General features: G+C 41.3%; 2 protein-coding genes across 6 annotated transcripts in view; both read right to left on the bottom strand.

Annotated features, from left to right (window-relative positions):
• Positions 1 to 634, bottom strand: part of radil (Ras association and DIL domains) — a 19,713-nt gene extending 19,079 nt beyond the window's left edge. For all 5 annotated transcript variants that reach the window (XM_030094408.1, XM_030094410.1, XM_030094409.1 and 2 more), the window contains exon 1: positions 524 to 634. In XM_030094408.1, coding sequence (XP_029950268.1) covers positions 524 to 607 — 84 coding nt within the window. In that variant the 5' untranslated portion in view covers positions 608 to 634. The remainder of the gene's footprint in view (positions 1 to 523) is intronic.
• Positions 635 to 10,226: 9,592 nt separating this feature from the next.
• On the bottom strand, positions 10,227 to 20,126 carry LOC115390592 (monocyte to macrophage differentiation factor 2-like). The gene is made up of 7 exons (XM_030094504.1): positions 19,825 to 20,126; positions 14,698 to 14,779; positions 14,298 to 14,458; positions 12,181 to 12,255; positions 11,965 to 12,066; positions 10,743 to 10,812; positions 10,227 to 10,664 (listed from the first exon to the last, which is right to left on the bottom strand). The coding sequence occupies exons 1-7, from the start codon at positions 19,836 to 19,838 to the stop codon at positions 10,461 to 10,463; spliced, it is 708 nt and encodes a 235-aa protein (XP_029950364.1). The 5' UTR covers positions 19,839 to 20,126; the 3' UTR covers positions 10,227 to 10,460.
• Between the last annotated feature and the right edge of the window lie 682 nt (positions 20,127 to 20,808).

The following is a 20,808-nucleotide window of genomic DNA, read 5'->3' as shown; positions in this document are numbered from 1 at the left end:
TTTTTTTTTTTTTTTTCCGAATGTGAACATTTTGAATTGTAACAGCAGGAGAAACTCAGTAGAAACTAAAAAACACCTATCAGTCTTCTTAACCGCTCAGTCCAGATTGGACAATGGAAGCTCAGAAGTCTCTGTTGAACACGAAGTAGTCCTTTAACGCAGGGTTTCTTAACCATGCGTTAAAGGACTACTTCAGGGTTAAGAAACCCTGGTTTAACGTATCGTTTTGGTCTCTAAATGGCCCGTGATCCAAAAGAAGGACGTAATCTCTCCTGCACATCCTAGGCAGACCTCAAAGTCTTGTTCCATTGCCCATGTTAGCTGTGCCCACTGTGTCTCCGACAAAAAGTGAGCTTCTTACCACTTTAATTAGTCTTGATTATAATTTTACATCACATTCAGTTTTTTTCATGATTTCTTGTCAATAAAAGAAGAAGAAGAAGAAGAACAAGAACAAAGATAGTCTGCTGAGATTAAAAAACACACCCTTTTCCTGGGGGTTGTTGTGTGTGTTTGCGCTCACCTGTGTGAAGGTCCTGCTCTGGCGTTTCAGGCGGCTCTTGGATGGGAGGGACATGCTTGCCCCCGAGGAAGAACCGTAAAACATGATGCTGCCGTTGACTTTGCAGACTCCACTACTAGCAAAAAAACACACACCTTTAAACATGAATCGCAATTATCCTCAATACATCCATAAAGAGGCACCAAATATCATATTCTTGTATAAACACATAAATACGCAGGTGCAGGAAACAGGGGGGTGTCTTGATGTTGGTAATATCACCTCAATGTGCAGCAGCAGCAGAAGGTTTAGAGCCGAGGCGCAGATACTTTGCACTTCATTTCACTGTCACCTGTCACACTGCAGACATGAAACAGACAGAGGTTATATGAATAACAGTCTGGAGCAAATGTTCGGGAGTTTTTAATGACTCAGTGTCTTTCAGATTATAAAACACATCACACCACCACATTAAACAAAAAAATGACTTCAAGCATGTTAAACTAGTCTTATTAATTTAAGGTTTAAAAACTGAGCACCAAAGATCAACACAGAAATGTAAAAACCTGTTCAGTTTTACACAGGAACTGTACTTTTATACAAATCAATTAGTTACCATCCAATTACAAAACTACACAAATCACACATTCCTTGAATAAATTGCATTAGTGTCTCATATTCATTCACAAGAATGAGGGCAGAAGCATTATTCCAGCCACTTCTACAGTCGCTTTAAACTTCTTCAGTGATGAAGGTGGATCACATTAAACAATGTCCTGAGCAGGGCAAACACAGAGGTACTTTGCAGCACTGATTTGATTTTGTTGTCCTTCACATTAACCGTAACTGCAGGTAAAAATGGCACTTTAAGCCTGCAGGCTGTTTTTTTCTTCTTCTCACATTTACTGAAATGCCAAAGTTTCACACTATGCTGATGCAGATTTTGACATCAGTATTTATTCCGCCATGCGACGATCTTAGCATTTCATCATGGCTCCTCTGTTATGGCCAACTGAGGAGGCCCTGCTGACAGAAAAAAAAAAAAAAGAAATCATACACTACCAATGTGAGCCGGGCCCCAATGACATCTAATCTGATTATCCGGGTTCACGACAAGAAGTCATTACAACTCATACGGTGGACTTTACTAGTTTATAATAGATGCCACTGCGACTCAAACCAGAGTCCATGACCCTTGGATTATTTGCAGCAACATTGTGTTATTAGACAAATACTGATATTTCATTTTGAAATATAAGTTAATATCAACATGTTAATAATGAAGTCTATCCCAAAAATAGTCTATACCCTCTGCCCAGTTTGCACTTGTGGAAGCATTTTTCTTTACTACTGCATCCAAGCATGCAATGGTAAAGAAAAATGGTGAACACTGGAGAGATCTTCAGTCCATCACACCCACAGGTAATTAATTCACAGTCACCCTGTTAGGATATGCAAAGTCCATACCAGCATCAGACTGTGATACCAGACGATTAACCACTACACCACTGTACAGCCATTTAATTTAGACTGATCAAAAACAAATTCTCCACATCTGACAAGTGTTCATCAGAACTGCAATGTTTTTCAAGGCCATCTTGAATTCAATACAATAAAGTCAAACTCCTCCAGCGTGCTGCGTCCAGGTCGTGCATCTTCACCTCAGCAGACACGTCTGTTTGATGTCTCTGTCCCTACAGAAGGTGAGTCACGCTTCATTCTTGGCTTGGCGTGAACTCTTTTGCCCGATCAAGACCTTTAACGCTCGCTGCATCAGCAACTCTGCGCACTGTGCAGCCGCACGCGCACGGCGGCGGATAAAAGCAGCGCTTCGCAAGGCGCGAGCTGCCCCCAAAGCAACTTATGTCCACTTTACGTATTTTTTCTCCTCTCTCTCTCTGTGCGTCCAGCAAATATCTGGCAGGCAGCCTAAAAGGTGTTGTTGTAGCTGACTCTGCAAGGGCTGCTGGGATAACGTGACTATTTTAAATGCCTGCTAATCCACTGTAATCTGGCTACTTGGCCGCAGTTAACTCAATCCTGGGACCAACAAACCCCTCCTGCATCAACGCGCGCTCGCACACACACACACAAACATATACGCACGCACGCACGCACACAGGGGGAGGCCTAAATTTTGCATTGTTAAATTCGGTTGCGTTTGGTGACCCACAGAGGGGTGTTACGTTTTGTAATCATGCCACACACATACACACACACACACACACACACACACACACACACACACACACACACACACACACACACACACACACACACACACTGCCCTTGTCTTTACTTGCAGAAGGTCACTAACACTGCGTTCAGGAGAAAAGTGGAGACATTTAACATGATAGATGAGATTACGGTGCAGAACTTGTGAGTCTGTCCTTTTTTTTAGCGTCAGTCAGTCTGTTTACCACTTCCGACTGACTGGTCGTCAGTAGCAACCGCCGTACCAACAAAAGGCAGGAGAAAATCCTCAGAAATTAATCCGCTGATGAGTCGACAGGCGCGGCACTGAAACACGGGCAGCCCGGCCTCTGACAGCCAGCAGGTGTGTCCGCCGAGTCCCACCACCTCCCATTAATTACCCCCTCAAGTCTGACTATTGTATGCACGCCTGAGCAACAATGGGAATAAAACGCTTCTTCCTGAGTGTGAGGGCGCCGAGAGCCGCGGCGCGTTTCTCCGGGAATAAAATAGGTCGCGCAAAAGTTGATGAGTGATTTCCAGCAGTGACAAGCCCACTCCCCCGGGGGGCTCTCCTGGGCTCTGTTGCGTTTGTACTCACGCTGTCTGCAATGCGTGGCTCCATGGTGCTGGGGAATCCTTCCTGGCTCCTCTTTCATTCCGTGCCCCCTCCTACAAGGTAGAAAATCCCCAGCAAAAAAATGAAGAGGGGGAAAAAAAGAAAAAAGAAAAACAGCACCCTGTCTGCCCTGTTCTGAGCGACAACACCCAGCGGTTCGGGGCTCCCACCAGCATCCCCTCCCCAAAACAGCCCCCTTTAACTTGGGCACCGGCCAGCCGCTTTCGGCTCCGGCATCCGTGCGTTCATCTCGGCTGAGTGTCCAGCAATGCCCACACAGCCTCCGGCAGCCGCATTCCTACATCCACAGCGGTTCACTGACGAACGGCGACGGAAAGAGCCGAGCTCGAGGCGCCGCTTCACCTCGGTGCACCTGCTTTGGCAGACGAGTGTGCGCAGACGACTCCCCCTGGCGAACAGCAGCGGCATGACAGCCACACGGAGGCAGCGTGGGGACAGGATGGAATTAATCAATTACACAAACGCAGCCTGACAGAGCGTCCGCTGTCCATGGTGCTGAAAACTAAGATTAAAAAGTCACGGGCTAAATCTGTACCATCTTTGATACAGCTTAAATATAAAATGAACACAGATGGTCTAAAATTACACAATCTATTCAGATAGATATAGACACAGCTATCTATAGCTTTTGGAATTCACGTATATTAGAAGAAAAAAATAGACTCAGCGGTTTTTTGTAGTTGAGAGCAACACAAGGCACATTCACATAGCCAGGTGTTTAAGACCACAGCATTCTGATAAAGATAATATTTTTGAAGGTTTCACTGACTCACCAATGGCTCCTATGTTAGGTTTTGGGTAGTACCGCTAGCGGCTAGCATAGTGTTTAGCATACTGTTTAACTTCCCTCCAAAGAGTTCAGATCAAGTGCAAAGAAAAACCTCGTTCATGCTGCACAGCCAATCAGCGCTGGCTTACAGCTCTGATGCATTCATGGACAGTCGTAATGTAAGAACTGGCAAATTGGAGCCCATAATCATATGCGTATACCTTCTGGCACACACTGCACATTTTATTATAATAATTTATTTACGAGTAAACATGAACACATCACATGAAACAGGGCCCTATGACCTTGTGGGCCCTGGGGCCACCGCCCCCTTGCCCCCACTCTGGCTCCTTTACAGTCTGTGTCCATATCACCTTTCTCAGACAAATGATAGCGTATATAAGTATCACACCATAGTATTTGGGTTTGTGACCAAATAAAGACGTAAAGCAGAACATATTTCTTTTAAAACGATAAACTCAAAGATGCTGTTAAAAGTGTGTGAATATTAATTAAAATTCAAGCAATCTTTATATTAATAATATCGACAATGTCCGTGTGCAATCCATCTGAATATAAATTTTGTTTGTTTTGTGGTAGATCATAGTTTTCACTTGTGCTTTTAAATTAGGTAAGTGGATCACATGACGTGATTTACATTGGTATACCATTTGAGTAAACGTTTCATTGAAAATAAAGTATTAGTCAACAAACATAGCACTGTAAATACACGTGAGTCATTATTGCCTGCCTGGAAAATAACAAATAAAATACCCAACATACCATTTGATGGTGACATTGTGAAATAACAAAAAAGAAATAATCACCACAATATTTAATCCTGCTCTTTTGTAAACGTTTTAAGTATTTTAATATTATTCCAAAATATTTTCAAATGATCATGGTTTTGTGTTTGGAATGTATTTTTATTTATTTAATTTTATTTGTTTGAAGTCTCAAAGCTTTGGAGGAATTTCAAGTGTGGTCAAGAAAGTCTCAAATGTAATCCAGACCCCCACCCCCAACCTCCACTCTTCCTAACAGGGACTTGGAATTTCCTTTTTGAAGGTTAAGGTTAGAGTAATTAGTAAGTCTGCACGGAATTAATTAAAAACACTGTCATCAGTCATCATGAAGACAAATATTTTTGTCCTATGTCAGGTCAAGAATTCATATATTTGCATTAATCTATGGCATACTATATGATGCAATATTATTTTGATAAACATTGTCCATTGTTTTGCGTATAAAAAGTAGTAACAAAGGAGATGCAGTTATTACAACATTTATCTAGTTTAAATATTGTATTATGTGGCCTCAAGAGTCCAAAAAAATAGTCATTATCATGCAAATTGCCGTACTCATGCTATGGCTGATATGGTTCATAGCTTAAAGTACAAGAAATTAGCAATAAACTGCTGAAGCATTAATGCTTAAAAACCTCTGCAGACCAAAATAAGTGAAACATCACAAAACGTTGACTCATGAAGTATACTGCATGAAAAAGCTTTTTTATTACAAGAGAAATAGAAAAGATAAAAGCATTGTTGGCATCATATCGGCTTATCACAGCACAAAAAGCACCACGGACACAATAACCAATATGAAACCTAGAGAAAGACACGAGAATGTAGGATAATAATATAATCAGTCTTGTCAGACCAGAAAGAAAAAAAAAAAACACCAGCAGGACTGAGAACAGAGTCAGCAGCTCCACAATCACAGAGCATCTCTAAATAATATACAGAGGGTCCACGAAGGCTCCACGGAGAGTTTATAAAACCACAGATCTATACAAAGGCAGGTGGGCACTGTGTGTCTGAATGAAACAGATACTGAGACCGAGACAAGACAGACGCACGTCGAATCCTCAGCTTCATCCCTGCACAGCCAAACCTGCCTGTGGATCTTGTCATAATACTGGCTGTAATACGACAGTAAACTCCTGAATGTTTGGTGCATTCGCAAAGGATCAGGTAAACAGAGAGAGTCTGAATACGGAAAACTGCGTATGAGGATATACCATCTGAAATCTCTCGTTTCAAGCAGATAACCACAGTGTGACAAAGGCATTTCACTGATAAGAAGAAGAAGATAAATGCACCGAAGATAACGCGAAACACATTGATGAAGATGAGGATTTGTGTTACCACCCTGGTGTAGTTAGATCAAATATCTCAGTATTCATGAACATATTTGATTGAGGTCTGGTGTTTTTTTTTTTTTTTTGAACGGTGCCATGAAAAGAATTTATTATTGGACCCTGCAGCAGGATGCTGCATTCACACGCTGGTGCATGAGTTCTACATTATCATTGTGGCTGTTTTGGAATGACTTTTAGGTGTGTTGAGGCAGCAAAGGGTACAACTTTCTGTACAAAGAGTTGCTATTTTGCTCTATGTTTGTTTTTGTTTTTTTCAGTAAATTTGCTGATTAACTTTAAAGGAGACTTGAATTTTTCCAGTATTTCCTGGCTTCGCTCGTGTAGCGTTTCATCATCCCTGACCAAAACAAACTCATCAGTTACTATCCACTGGCTTAACAGCTTTGTAATTTATCTTCAACCAGCTGTAATTTGTAAAAATACAAACTGAACTATATCATCATGAAACACTCCCATGCCTCTAACTGTGACCCAGTCTTTTGGCTAAGACACAATATCATTAAACCTCAACGAACCAAAGGCAACAAGTACAAACCAGTCAGAGGCACAAAGGGGGGGGGGGGGGGGGGGGGCAGGCTATAACATCTCCAAAATCCAGCTCCAGATTCCCGGAGACTGCCTTCACGGAAATGTCCATTCCCATCTTGACAACATCCTCACTAATTTCAATGGTGCAAGTGACTCTGACTAGGATTAAGCTAGGGGTCTTCATAATGTGGGAGGAGACGACAGACCCTCAAGCTTGAACCACCCTGCAGTAGTACTAGTATCTCTTGGCCAACTGCAGTGCTACAATAAAAAACATTATTCTCCTCATGTTAATTAGATGAGATTACATTTTAACTGGAAAAGTCTGGAATAAATACAGTTTTTACCTGGAATAACTTTTCCTCTATTGGTTTTGCATTACATCATCTCCTGTTCCACAGTATTTCAAAGTCTGAATTATCGCCATAAAAAGATACTGAAATAATGGGTTAACCTCCTCAGCTGATATTTTAGCCATATTCAATATGAATGGGCAATAATGCACATATCAAAAAGTACTGAGGATAACCATTGGTCCTCTCCAAAGGTGTTAAGCTTCTAATTGAAAGTCAGTCATCGATGGTGTGGATCTGAATCTGGTGAATATAGTCATATTTTAACACTAAACCATTGCTCGATAAGGCATTCCACATCTTTCTCTACAACGTCTGCACTGGCATGAATGGGGGGCGGGGTCTCTCGTATTCCTGTTTATTTTTTTCAAGACAAATCATAATTAAAATCTGTGGATTCTGCAAAAAATTCAGATGGTTTTTGAAGAGTTTTCTAGTTTTTTAAATGTAATCTACAAGCACAGTTGGTGTTTTAATATTTGTTGGGATTTTATACAGATTTCTCACTTTTTCTTTTTCCTTTGCTTAAGCTTTCTCCAGTTTGGTTATGTGTGAAATATCACTCATATTATGTAAAGCTTTGACGAAACTTCTGGAACAGCTGCCCCACTTGAGAAAGTGAACACAGCTGTGTGGAGAAGTGCTGGCAGTAAAAAAAAAAAAAAAAAAAAAAAGCAGCTTCACAGCCATGTGATTGTTGCTGCAGACAGCACCCAAACAGCTGGAGCAGCTTTAGTGGTCCTTAAAAAAGTGGCTTCACAGACTTTTAAACCTTAACGATCCAAATCCTGAGAGACACACAGCAGTGAAAATATGATGAACAGGAGATTAGAAATGTTGTCTTAAATAGTTTTAAATACCAAACGGTTTTGACCTTTTGGTCCTCTAGCCACATTCATCTCACTGTACAAGCTTGTCCAATATACCATGTGCCACCACATACAGTTCACCACTAATAATACACACGTTTCAAATATATAGATATATATATATTTTTTTTATATGTTCAACATACATGCATTCACGTGTAAACATAGACTCAGCCAATAGAAGGCTTTGGATTCATGGGGGTCCGATAGTAGGGTACATACACCCACGCACCCAAGCACACCCACATGCATGTACACACACACACCTGAGATGCCTTAAGAGTGGGCCGGATTGTTCAACAATACTATAGCTTCAGTTTCCTTTCAAGTGTGAGACATTTATGGTAGTAGTGTGCTATCAGTTACGGCAGTAAGTCAGTCTTCTGGCAGTGCTGAATCAGACAGTGGTTTCCCGCTACGAGGTTCAACCACGATGAACTATTCACTAGTTTCCATTCATTTAGGATGAAAATCATGACGATAATCAAATAACACTATGGAAAAACATAAAAATAAAACGTAGACGAGTTCGGCAAATACTGCATGTCTTTGATAAATACTGTATGGATTGTATTGATGACTTCACATACTAAACCTAATCAACTAAACTATTAGAATTCAGTAAATATACTCGATAATGTACTGTGCAGAGCCTAGTAAATGTGCAAGCACACAGGTAAAATCTCCAATACTGAAACCACAGAGGTCTGCATGTTGAACAGAGGAAATATCATTCTACAGTCATGCTTGATTTGAAGATCACAGTAAGTCACTGACTGAAGCAACCCTTGCTGAAATCATACAGTGTACTATAGTGTCGATAGCACAACTAATAACAAGAGAAACGAAAACACTATCTAGAGCTCTGAATTGGAATAGTAAATTACTGATGTTACAACCTCCTCGAATGTAATCTGATAATGGAAACTTACCTAAACTAATTATGATAGTCAAGTTAGCAAATTGTAAACATTGTCTTTCTCTGGATTATCAGACAATGCCATCAATTCAGCTTCTGAACACTGAATCTGGATGTGCGCCACATACACAGAGAGAGAAATCTCTAAGAATAGTGATACAATGATTAACCCCTGACCATTGAAGTGAAGCCAAAACTGTAATAAGTGAAAAGAACTGAAGTGGGGGAAGAAAAGAAAAAGTACAGGAAGCTGTGTCCCAGTTCACTGGCAGTGTCGCTGTAGGAGCTCTGTCCCATACAGTACATACATCAGACATGAATTGAGGCGGTGCATTCAAATATCCTCGTCAGCTGGTAAAGTCAGAGGGTATCACATCGTACGCATGAGGTATTTGAAGAGGCCATCCATCAAAAACTAAGAAGCAAATAATGAAAAGTGTAACGTCGGATGATGATCTTGTTAAAATCCCTTTAAATAGTGTCCGCTCACTGTCTGCCAGCATCGAGAAATGAGAGGCACTGGATCAATAAAATGTAATACGCTTACCTGCACTGTTTTACATGCTGTTCTGAGCTGTGCACAACTGTAGTCAGGCTGTTGTTGCCCTGGGCTTTGCCTGTCAGTCTATACTGCATCAATCTTCTAACCACTGGAGGGTTTCTGAGCTGTATGTCGACATACAGGGATGGATGCAGGCACCAAATGGACTAGAAAAATAGTGGAAATCCTCCTGTAGAATGAGTACGAAATAGATCAAATCATTCCAACGAACACTTTTTTTTCTTTGTACCGCTGCTAGTTTAAAAAAGTCTTCATCGGTAATAATCTGGGACAGATCTGCTGGCTGTTCCAAGTGTTAAAAAAAGGCAGTTTTTATGCAAATACACATATTTAGAATTTCTCCAGACAACTTGAGGCTTGCTTTAACAATCATTCACACTCATATTTATTCTTGTCTTGAATTCAAGACATTTCAGTTCATTTAGTCACATTACATGTGACTGAAAAACATTGATCTGTATTTTTTGGCAAATATATAATTTCTTTAAAGCAGATTTTTTTCGCTAATATATCCTATAAAATCTTGAGTAGGCTTCATTTGTGTAACTTTGTTACTGAAAGAAAGTAGGGGGGGGGGATTTCAAGTTTAACATTGATGTACGGCAAAAATGTACCTTTTTGGAGTGGTTTATTAAAAATACAGAAAAACGTTCTCCAAAATAATTTTGACTATAATTTCTATAATTTAATATGGTCCACTTCTCACCCCCTGGTTTTATCACTGCTTTGCCTGCTGTGTGAAGGCAACTTCTTGGTGCTAAATATGAAAATGCTTGCTTTTACGAGATGAGGAGGATCCCTTGAATGCACCATTAGTTTTTGGCCTTTCTGGGGAAAAATGCCAGCTTGGCCCCAGCAGCTTCCAGAAAAGACGACCTTTGAACTAGGACACAACTTGCATCATCTCATCTCCTCAAAGCCGCTCAAGCAGGAGCCGTATCCCACGAGGTCAGCGTTGATGTCATCTGGAGGTCTGGACCTGATTGGCTGGCTGGGCGTAGAGGTACTTCCAGATGGCGTAGTAATGTATGGCCGCCCCCATCGCAACGAACATGTGCCAAATGGCGTGAGCGAAAGGGACGATGCCGTCGCTCTTGAAGAAAACCATCCCGAGACAGTAGCAGGCTCCGCCCATCAGCAGCTCGTACAGGCCTGACTGCTCCGGCTGGGAAAAGGTTTTCACAAACGTTACTGCAGATCAGAGGACGACTGAAATGCAGGAGGAATAAATGCCGGCGCTCACCATGGAGAGGATGACCAGGGCAGGAAACACTCCCATCACCGTGTAGCAGATCAACTCCATGAGTTTATACCTGACCGAAAGAGGATCGTTTAGGCATAAGGGTTCACCTTTAACCTTAAGAACAGTCCAGGCACAAGTGATAAAAAAAATTTAGCTACATAACCTCATACCTCTGCTATATGGAATGTTTGGAAATATTTCATTTTTAGTGTTTATACATTTGGAGCTGGGTCATTTTTGGGGATGTTATTTTTTTGGGTTGTAGTTGAGAGAAATTGTTGATTTTTTGATATATCACTCACAGATTGAAAAAAAATACCATGAGATGTGCCAGACCAGTAAAGCACAAAGACTCTTAATTAAAAATTGTTCCCATTTTCTGAGCAAAGGACAAATCTATTTTTAAAAAGTCAACCTTTACAAAACAGTCTTTTCACAAAACCTGCATGACCTGATCATTCCAAAGAAAAATCAATTCAAATTTGACATCACTCTATATTTTTTGCACTTTGGTCTCTCTAAATCTGCTGAAAGAAAACAAGTAACAAGAAACATATTTGCTGCAGAATTTCTCAGCGCGTGACTTCTGCAGCCTTCAGAGAGTACACCTTTTGGTATGGTTCATTGATCTCTAATCCACAAGCTGCATTATATCTGCAGCTCTTGCTTAAATGGTGTAATCAACAAGGATCCAAGGAGCACCAGCAGTTACTTCCACAGATAATTCTTACATAATATCTCATTTGTCAACCGTTTTACACTTTGCAGTGAAGGTCACGATGAGACGCCAAGGCAAAGCTGCAAAAAATGTCTTTCAAAGAAGTGTAATTCACCGACAGTAGTGGAGATGTTGAAGCTGTTCCTTTGCTTTCAATATTTGTTTATATAAGCATCTCTGCATCTACTTAATTGGAAGGTTTAAGTACAAGTGAAGGCAAAAACAGTGTTCTCATTTAACTTTAACAGAAAAAGATTCATGTTCACAGTATGTGAGATGAAAACACCCACAAAAAGATGCATCAGTTTCTGCAGATAGCTCTTATCAGCAGGGGGACAACAGTCTATCCGCTCATCAGACACACCACATAAAGAATGGACACTTAACAAGACTAAAATGACAACATTACGTTTTGGAATCAGTATTTAGAGGAAAAACCTGTTTATACATCGCCAATATGTTGATATGATGCCTCTACAAACCAATTGAAAGCTAATGGCGTACCTCTCGTGGAAAAAGAAGACGTAGGTGGTTCCAAAAGACGCCATCACCCACACCAACCAGCGCATGTGACACGCCCAGGGACCCAGCTCCCGCAGGTTCAGCCTGTGGATGTTTCCACAAGCAGACACAGGTACAAAAATACTTACAAACCCGCCACACACACACACATTATGGGTAACACACACTGACACACGCTTCACCATGGAGTGTGTTTACCATGGAGCATAGGAGGCAGCAATGAAGAAATAGATCACCATCCTGTCACACATGTGGAAACAGTGCTCCACTGACCTGAAAAGAGAACAGATGGTGATCCTGGTCATTCAACGAGCAGCAGTGTTTCAGATAAGGTTCTAGTCAATGTAAAATTAATTTTAAAAATAACAGAAGTGTTTCTAAATTTCTGTATTAATATATAAAATGCAAAATAATTCTGCAAAATAGAAATGCAAGTCAAATGTATATCTTTTCTTTTCACGTCTTATCATTTTTATGCCTCTGCGATACTGTACCTATCTTGAAATTTTGTACCAGAACCAAATAAATATTTCACAGTCAGGGTGAAAGTAAAGCAAGGCTGCACCCGCAGCAGTCAAGACAGGCTTGGTTTGGTATTTTTTTGGGGTTTTTTTTTCTGAGAAGCTCATGTAAATATTTAGGAAGTTCTTTAGAAGAAAATGTATATTGTTTAGTTGTGGAAAATAATTTGAATAAACCCAATAAAACTCAAATAATCTGGAGTACAATAAAAGAGCTGAAAACACATTTATGTTTCTAATAACAGCTTCAACCTTTTCAAAATGCTTTTTGTCTTTATTGAAACTGAGAAAAAACAACTTTCTTAAAAAAATAAAGTACTTGAAGCCTGTAGCAGAGCCAGAGTGGGAGCAAGGGGGCGGTCGCCTCAGGGCCCACAAGGTCATAGGGCCCCGTTTCATGTGATGTGTTCACATTTACTTGTAAATAAATTATTATAATAAAATGTGCAATGTGTGCGAGAAGGTATACGCATATGAGTGTGGGTTCCAATTTGCCAATTCTTACATTACGACTGTCCATGAATGCATCAGAGCTGTAAGCTGTGCGGCATGAACTTTTTTTTTTTTTTTTTTTGCACTTGATCTGAACTCTTTGGAGGGAAGTTAAACAGTATGCTAAACACTATGCTAGCCGCTAGCGGTACTACCCAAAACCTAACATCGGAGCCATTAGTGAGTCAGTGAAACCTTCAAAAATATTATCTTTATCAGAATGCTGTGGTCTTAAACACCTGCCTATTTGAATGTGCCTTGTGTTGCTCTCAACTATAAGAGACCGCCGAGTCTATTTTTCTTCTAATATACGTGAATTCCAAAAGATATAGATAGCTGTGTCTATATCTATCTGAATAGATTGTGTAATTTTAGACCATCTGTGTTCATTTTATATTTAAGCTGTATCAAAGACAGTACAGATTTAGCCAGTGAGTTTTTATCTGAGCTTTCAGCACCATGGACAGCGGACACTCTGAGATTGACACCTGTCAGGCTGCATTTGTGTGTGTGTGTGTGTGTGTGTGTGTGTGTGTGTGTGTGTGTGCGTGTGGGCGTGTGTGTGTGTGTGTGTATTTGTTCTTCAGAACAAGTTTGTGAACTGGTTTGTGACTTTATTCTGCTTTCTGAGGCATATAGGTTTGCTTGGCTCAATAAAAGTAAGCATTAGTGTGTTGTTTGATGGTATCATGAGGTATTGTTTGAATGATAAAATTACTATCATAAGGGCCCGTCGAGAATGCTCCGCCCCCTCTGTACTGAGACCCACGCTCCGCCTCTGCTTGAAGGCGATGTGTTGCAAATTTCTGCACATACTCGAGCAGACCTTCAACAACAATGCCGGATTCCAGACTCCTGCTTGTGCTACTTTTTGAACTCTTTAGAATTTACACCATCACCTGGGTGAGTGGAGACACATTTGTTACAAATACTGAGTAGATTTACAATGACAGCTGGAAATCTCTTGAATGTTTACATTTTACCGTCTCTCACCAATTAGTGGCCTGGCATTGAAACTACAATATCGTCAACAATTGTTAGATTTGCGTATATGCAGTGATCATCATCAAAATGTTGAATGTCAAAAAGAAAATAGTTTTCTGCTTAAATTATTCTCCTTTGTCTACATGATGTGGAGGTACACACCTTTAAACCCCCTCAATTTTAGATTGTTCACCTTTAAGGCTTGGTTTAGAGGTAAGAGCTGGCTTAGTGTCAGGAGCACAACGACTCTAAAGATCAGGTACAATCAAGCATGACGTTTTCTCATCATCTGATATATACTGAGACGCTTCTTCATACCGTAGGTGGCTTTTCTTCCAGGCCACAGTGTGGAACAGGGTGGAGATGATGAAGAGTGAGCTGAGCCCCGCCCCGTACACCCAGGCTGACAGCTGCTCCCATTGGTCCTCCGACTGGAAGTGCAACAGAGAGCTGCCCAGCAGGCTGGGGATTATCCATAACTAAATAAAGTCAAAGCATAAATGAAACATGAGGCTCAGAGAGACAAACACAAGCATTCAGGACGAATTATCATCGTCTTCATGATTTATGGAGGTGCAGTTTTACATCAGCCTGTCTTATATAACTGTCTGTTTTCTTGTTCTACTGCATGTCACTTCATCTGTGTGTGTGTGTGTGTGTGTGTGTGTGTGTGTGTGTGTGTGTGTGTGTGTGTGTGTGTGTGTGTGTGCATATTCACCGCATGCGTGGCACAGTTGGCAGCATGCTCATATTCTGTCGGCTGGTATCTCTTGTTAGGAGGAACACGGTTGTTCATAAACCTGAAAATGATGACAAACACAAGTCAGAATTAATGTCTATCAAATAAAACGAAATGTTTAAGAGGAAAAAACGGTTTTTAAAATTTGTACATTTTTTTAGATACAGTTTTATTCAGTTAAATTTTCTGCATCTAATCTATTGTCTCCAGTACGTGAATGTTGAGTTTGCTTAAAACAATAATTACAAAAGAACAGCTAATATTGCTTTTTTTTATTATCTACATCCAATAATAGAAATACCATCTTGTGAAAGAGGGAGGACAATAAATAAGCACTCCAAACCCAAGATGCCAACTTTGACCTCAAGCTTTTCTGCAACACTTCTGTACAAAAATGGAGAAACTAAAAAGACAGGTTTTTTTTTTAATGTACGTCTCTTTTTGTTTTTTGAGTCACAGTTAATGATTTTAAACTACAGGGTAGAGGTAATAGCTATTTTCAATGAATCAGTTTATATAGAACCCGAGTGTGTTAAGGAATAGTTGAAATATAATGACCATTGTTTTCAGCTTTTTCAGAATTGTCAATAATAGTAAAATTATCATTCATTATGAAAGACAGGAAGCATTAAGCTTAAATCTGGGAAAAAAAGTATGTGTTGTGAGTTCACAGTGAGATACATGAGGCTCACATTTCATCTGTGAAATTTTACAGGACTGGAGAAATCTCAAAGGTTGAGTCAAACGATCACGACTGAAGATTTGATCCGGATAGATTCATATATGCATCATTTTGTGCTTATAACCATTTATTATTTTGTTTTCTGAAATGATACACTGGGTGGGGACAATTATCGGTTTTTCCAAGGAAGGGCCAATGAACCCTTCTGTCTTCCTGGTGATTTCTGCCTGTGCATCAAATGCATTTATATCCTTATTTATTTCAGTTTGAGCACTGACAAATGCTTATGAATTAAAGCTAAGGATAAAGATTTTAATACTCCTTGAAAGTGGATATTTGTACCCAGTTACAGTATATCTCCGTGATGCTATTAAAACTTCATCCCGTCCTCTCCGCTCACTTAGCAGCGTACAATCGTGCTTCAACTTGTTGCCATGACTGCTGTTGCCTGGCAACAGTGGGTAACCACGAACCGGCTGAACCAGAGGTTCATCCCGATGATCTCCTCTGAAAACCGTTCACGCGCACCACGACGCACGCACGCACGCACAGACAAACTTACACACATACACACATACAACCACAAAAACATGCACATGAGCTCAGTCAGCCTCCTCTCACCGGGATCTTTGCAGAAACTCAAGCAAATAAACAAACAGCTCCATCAAGAGGTAGCTCCATCAGTGATGTCACTGTTGTCATGGAAACCACAGAGCAGGGATTGTGGGTTTTTTTTTTTTCTCTACACCAGAAAACTCCTCGTTTCTTTCATCCTTCTTTCCTCACAATCTATCTCCCTCGGCTGCTGCACGGCCACGTCTGCTCCCTGTGCGCCGATGATTAAATTAGCATGCAGGAAAGCAAATGGACAAAGACATCTACGAAGATGCACAAGACACAAACACGTGCATGCACACACACGCACAAACACACACATGCACCAACACACACACACACACACACACACACCGGGTACAACCCCTCCCGGTTTTTATGCTGCATCTTGCAGAGCTCGATTTCATAAGAGGCCCAGATTTAGCGATGTCTCTGTTCCCTCACATATACATACACACACTTACCCACACTCACCCACGCACAGGCGCGCAGACACACACACAGATACACACTCACACACACACATTGTTCTAAGACTGGTGGGATTCGAGATGAAAAACAGGCTGCCATGAAAGAGAAAAACCACTCTGTGCTTCAGAGAATTAACTCATTTTTATGCACTTTGAGATGTTTCAGCCAAAGGGGAGGAACAACAGAGAACAAACCGTCAACAGCATCATATATCCACATCTGTAAGGTGCCGCTGCTGTCTCATTAGAGGGCGAGAACTTTCCAGGGCTGCACATGAATCTTCACACCGTCGACAGATTTTTCTCAAAAACAATATCTCAGCTGGAGCAGCGCATTATCACCCTTGAAAGGGCCTGGGGTATCCCTGTGATGCTGCTGCGATGAGGAGCATCCTCGCTTCCTGCACAAGCTGTTTCAAACAGTATTATTATTTTTTTAATATGAAATAAAATGCTGATTTTCTGAAACCCTTTTGATCCAGGAGAGAATACAGATTCATGGAAAAAATTGAGGGAAAGACAAAGTCCTCCTCACATCAGAGCAGTTATGTAAAACAAGGCGGGTCATCCTTTTCTCTTTCATCACAGATGCTGTTTTTAGAGTGACACTCATTTCAAGCTATTAATAAGAACCAAGGCAGCACAGAAATACACCGTCCTGTCCCAAATGAAAGGCTTCCTCAGCTTGTGTCCAACACTGGCCTCACACTGTCTGCACGACTATGTGTGTGAGTGTGCATACACAAGTTTTTGTGTGTGTCTGTGTGTGTGTGTGTGTGTGTTACCGCCAGGCCCAGCAGGCTTGGCTGGGTCATTAATGACTTTATCAAGCTGGCTGATAATTAGGAGGCCAGAGGCCAGGCGGAAAGCCACAGTGACTGGATAGAGTGGAGCCGAGCTGCAGGAGCATCACGGTCACTCCTCTCATACAACAGCAGGACAGACAGAAGGAGGACTCCTCGCTCTGGCTGCCTCACTGAACCACAGAGACCTCGGTCCGACTCACAGTGAACACCAGTTGATATTTACAGCTTTTAAGGTTTTGTGCGGAGTGTGTGTGTGTTATGAGCATCTTTAAGAAATCATGCTGCTAATAACACCGATCATAAAATTATACGTTGGTGATTTGATTGACAGTGGTTATTTCTTCACCATGGCACCTGCTGTGGGTGGGATGTATTAAAAAAGTAAGAGAACATTGTGTCCGCACAGCCGATGTGTTACAAGCAAAACATGAGCGAATATCAGGATTTGATGGAGTCAGACAAGGGACAGACTGTGATGTTTTGACAACTGGTTCAGAGCATCTTAAACGCTATCCTGTCTGCGGCGGTCAAGGTGAAAACTGCACAGTATGTCACAAAAACTTATCACCATCATGGTGTATACCGTGAATGAATGAATGACAACATGCAAAGTACTCATTTCATTATTTCATCATTACTTCACACCTTGTAGCAACAGAAGAAGCACAACATTTCCTGAGAGAAGTGACAAAAACATTTAAAAACACTGTTGCATGACTGCAGATACACGTTATTGAAATAAAAAAGAAGACACACATTGATATATTGCAAGAAATGCTATCAAAAGCCATGAAAGCAATACTATGATTAATTGTTTCTTATGGTCATCATTGTGCTTGATAAATTGCTTCCTGTTGTCTACTGTATTTTTCAATATCTCAATTTTGCGCATGTGTTGCTGATACGATACAGTGTGAAACATTGTATCGTGCTATATATACAAAGACAATATTAAACTTAGTCTAAGTTCAATATTAGGCTCAATTAGGTAAATTGGATTAGTTAAGGCTCAAAATCCTCCTTCCTAAATTACTTAGGATTATGATGATTATGATTTGAAATATTTCTCTGAATAACTCACACACATACATACTGACATACATACATACTTGTTTTTTTCAGTTTATAAGGAAAAATGTTGTTTTGTCTGCTGATTCCTTACTCACAAACACACAAAATAAAAGTTTCAATATTTTTTGTGAATTTGGACAGAGGACAGATATTTCAGTTTTTTTTTTTTTTTAAATATGGGCAGCATTTATAATGTGCAGAATTTTCTCAGACTTTAATTTCTGTGGCTGAAAAGGTTTAATAAAGTATTTGTGTGCGATGTAGAAAATCACTCTTGCTTAAAGAAAAATAATGAAAGTGTGAAAATTCAGAGAAAAAATGAAACTCGTCACGCAGCGAGACTTGAGAACATCCATCGTGGCTTCGTCCTGAAAAGACTTCTCAATCTACCACTCAACAACAGACATGGTTGAAGCACAAGTTTGTCAGTTTACAGACCAGTGACGCTCTTGGTGTAATGGCAAGAAAAAAACATCAAAAAAGCACAAGTCAGAGGGCCCTCCCCACACACACACGCACACAAAAAAAAATTAAGTAAGAAATGTTATGTAACAAAACAAACCCAGCACCCACCTCCACAAACTATCATGTCGTGCCAAGCAGCTAAAAATACAGCTGCTGTGCAGCCGTGCAGCACCACGAATATCTCATTCAGGAAAACTGCAACATGGCAATCTGCTTGTGGTTGCACATGAAAAGCTTTTCCATATCTGACTTCATGTGTGAGAGCTGAGGAGGCTCTGAGCAGAAACCAGAAACCTGCAGCTGGAATAACAATGGCTCACACAAAAGACTGAAAGAGCCAGAGCCGCTTTTAAACGAAAGGGAAAAGCCCTGAAATAAGACAAGCCGCTGCTCCTCCTGAACAGTAATGTCTCTGAGCCATCCCTGGACCCTCTCAGGAGACTGTTTATTGATCAAACAGTTAATCAACAAATAGATTAGCTGACAACAGAAACAATTCTTATTTGTTGTGTGGATTTGCTCTGTGTGAACTCGTGACCGTCTGAAACAGCACCTGCCCGGCTTTCCACTGAGCCAGAGCACCACAGAGTAAGGTTAGGAAGGCAAGAAGAGGAAGAGGTGGACAAGGAGCAGGATGAAGCAGCTGACAGGTGTGTGTGTGTGTGTGTGTGTGTGTGTGTGTGTGTGTGTGTGTGTGTGTGTGTGTGTGTGTGTGTGTGTGTGTGTGTGTGTGTGTGTCTTCTTAATAAGGGAAAATAAACCTCTGATCTACAGGGGTGAATCAAAACATGAGGTGTGTAAGAAAGCCAAATGTGTTGTCATCAGTGAAAATACTCCCAGCATCGTCAGCATCTTCCTCATTATCACCACCATCCTCTTCCTCCTCCTCCTCCTCATCACCATCCTCATCCTCATCAGTACCAGGCTGCATGATGATAACATGATCCTTCCTCATGATGCACGACTCCAATGCCATGACACGCGCCATTTCACCCACCTTACAAGATTCATTTACAGTGGAAATCAGCAACAGTTGACAGCAGACACAGTGCGGCCGGAGCCCGGATCTCCTCTGACTGCGGGGGCAGCGGACGGATCGCTCCTCCGGTCACTTCAGGCTGCAACGTGACGATCGTCGCCGTTTCACCGTCGTCGTCTTTATCCTCATTTCAAGCGGCACCGGGAGACAGATGCATCCCGACCCAGCTGCCTCCAGAGGGTCCAGTCCGGAAGTGTGGGCGTCGGAGGAGGGGGAGGAGGAGGAGGAGGAGGAGGAGGAGGTGGAGATGGAGGGAGAGAGAGGGAACGAGTCTCTGAGGACGCGCTCGGTTTGTACGGTCGGTGCGTCTAGTTGAGGAGCTCTCTCTCTCTCTCTCTCTCTCTCTCTCTCTCTCTCTCTCTCTCTCTCTCTCTCTCGCTCTCTCATCACGACTCGGAGAGGAGGGCTGTTTTTCATCACTGAAGGCTGCCACATCAGTTTGTGAGCGGCTGATTCATAGCTGGGGAAATTGGTGCGCCTGCAGTTCCACTGTCCGCCTCTAGGTGGAGCTGCAGGCACGCATATGAACAGTCTTTAATATTGTTCTCTATCTGAATAGATTGTGTAATTTTAGATCAGCTGTGTTCATTTTACATTTAAGCTGTATCAAAGATGGTACAGATGTAGCCCGTGAGCTTTCAGCACCATGGACAGCGGACGCTCTGAGACTGATAGCTGTCAGGCAGCATTTGTAGGTATGTGTGTGTGTGTGTGTGTGTGTGTGTGTGTGTGCGTGCGCTCAGTCTTGTATTTCTATCCTTGTGGGGACCGTCCATTGACTCCCATTCATGTCTAGCCCCTAACCCTGACCCTTACCCTAACCCTAACCCACACCACAACAAAGCCTAACCCTAAAGAAATGTTTTTGCACTTTTACTTTTTTCAGTAACAACAACATGGTCAAGAAAACACTGTTTCTCCTACTTAGGACCGGAAAAAGGT

The sequence above is a fragment of the Salarias fasciatus genome, chromosome 6, assembly GCF_902148845.1.
Source record: "Salarias fasciatus chromosome 6, fSalaFa1.1, whole genome shotgun sequence".
Lineage (NCBI taxonomy): Eukaryota > Metazoa > Chordata > Actinopteri > Blenniiformes > Blenniidae > Salarias > Salarias fasciatus.
The sequence above is the reverse complement of the archived record's forward strand: the minus strand, read 5'-3'. Positions and strand labels throughout refer to the sequence as shown.

Bases quoted from the DNA above. Each gene is read 5' to 3' on its own strand.
- LOC115390592 (XM_030094504.1), bottom strand. The intron at 12,256-14,297 runs GTATGAAGAAGC...TTCTCTTTTCAG, and splicing joins TGGAAGAAAAGCCACCTACG to GTCAGTGGAGCACTGTTTCC. The intron at 10,813-11,964 runs GTACGCCATTAG...TCTTTCGGTCAG, and splicing joins GTCTTCTTTTTCCACGAGAG to GTATAAACTCATGGAGTTGA.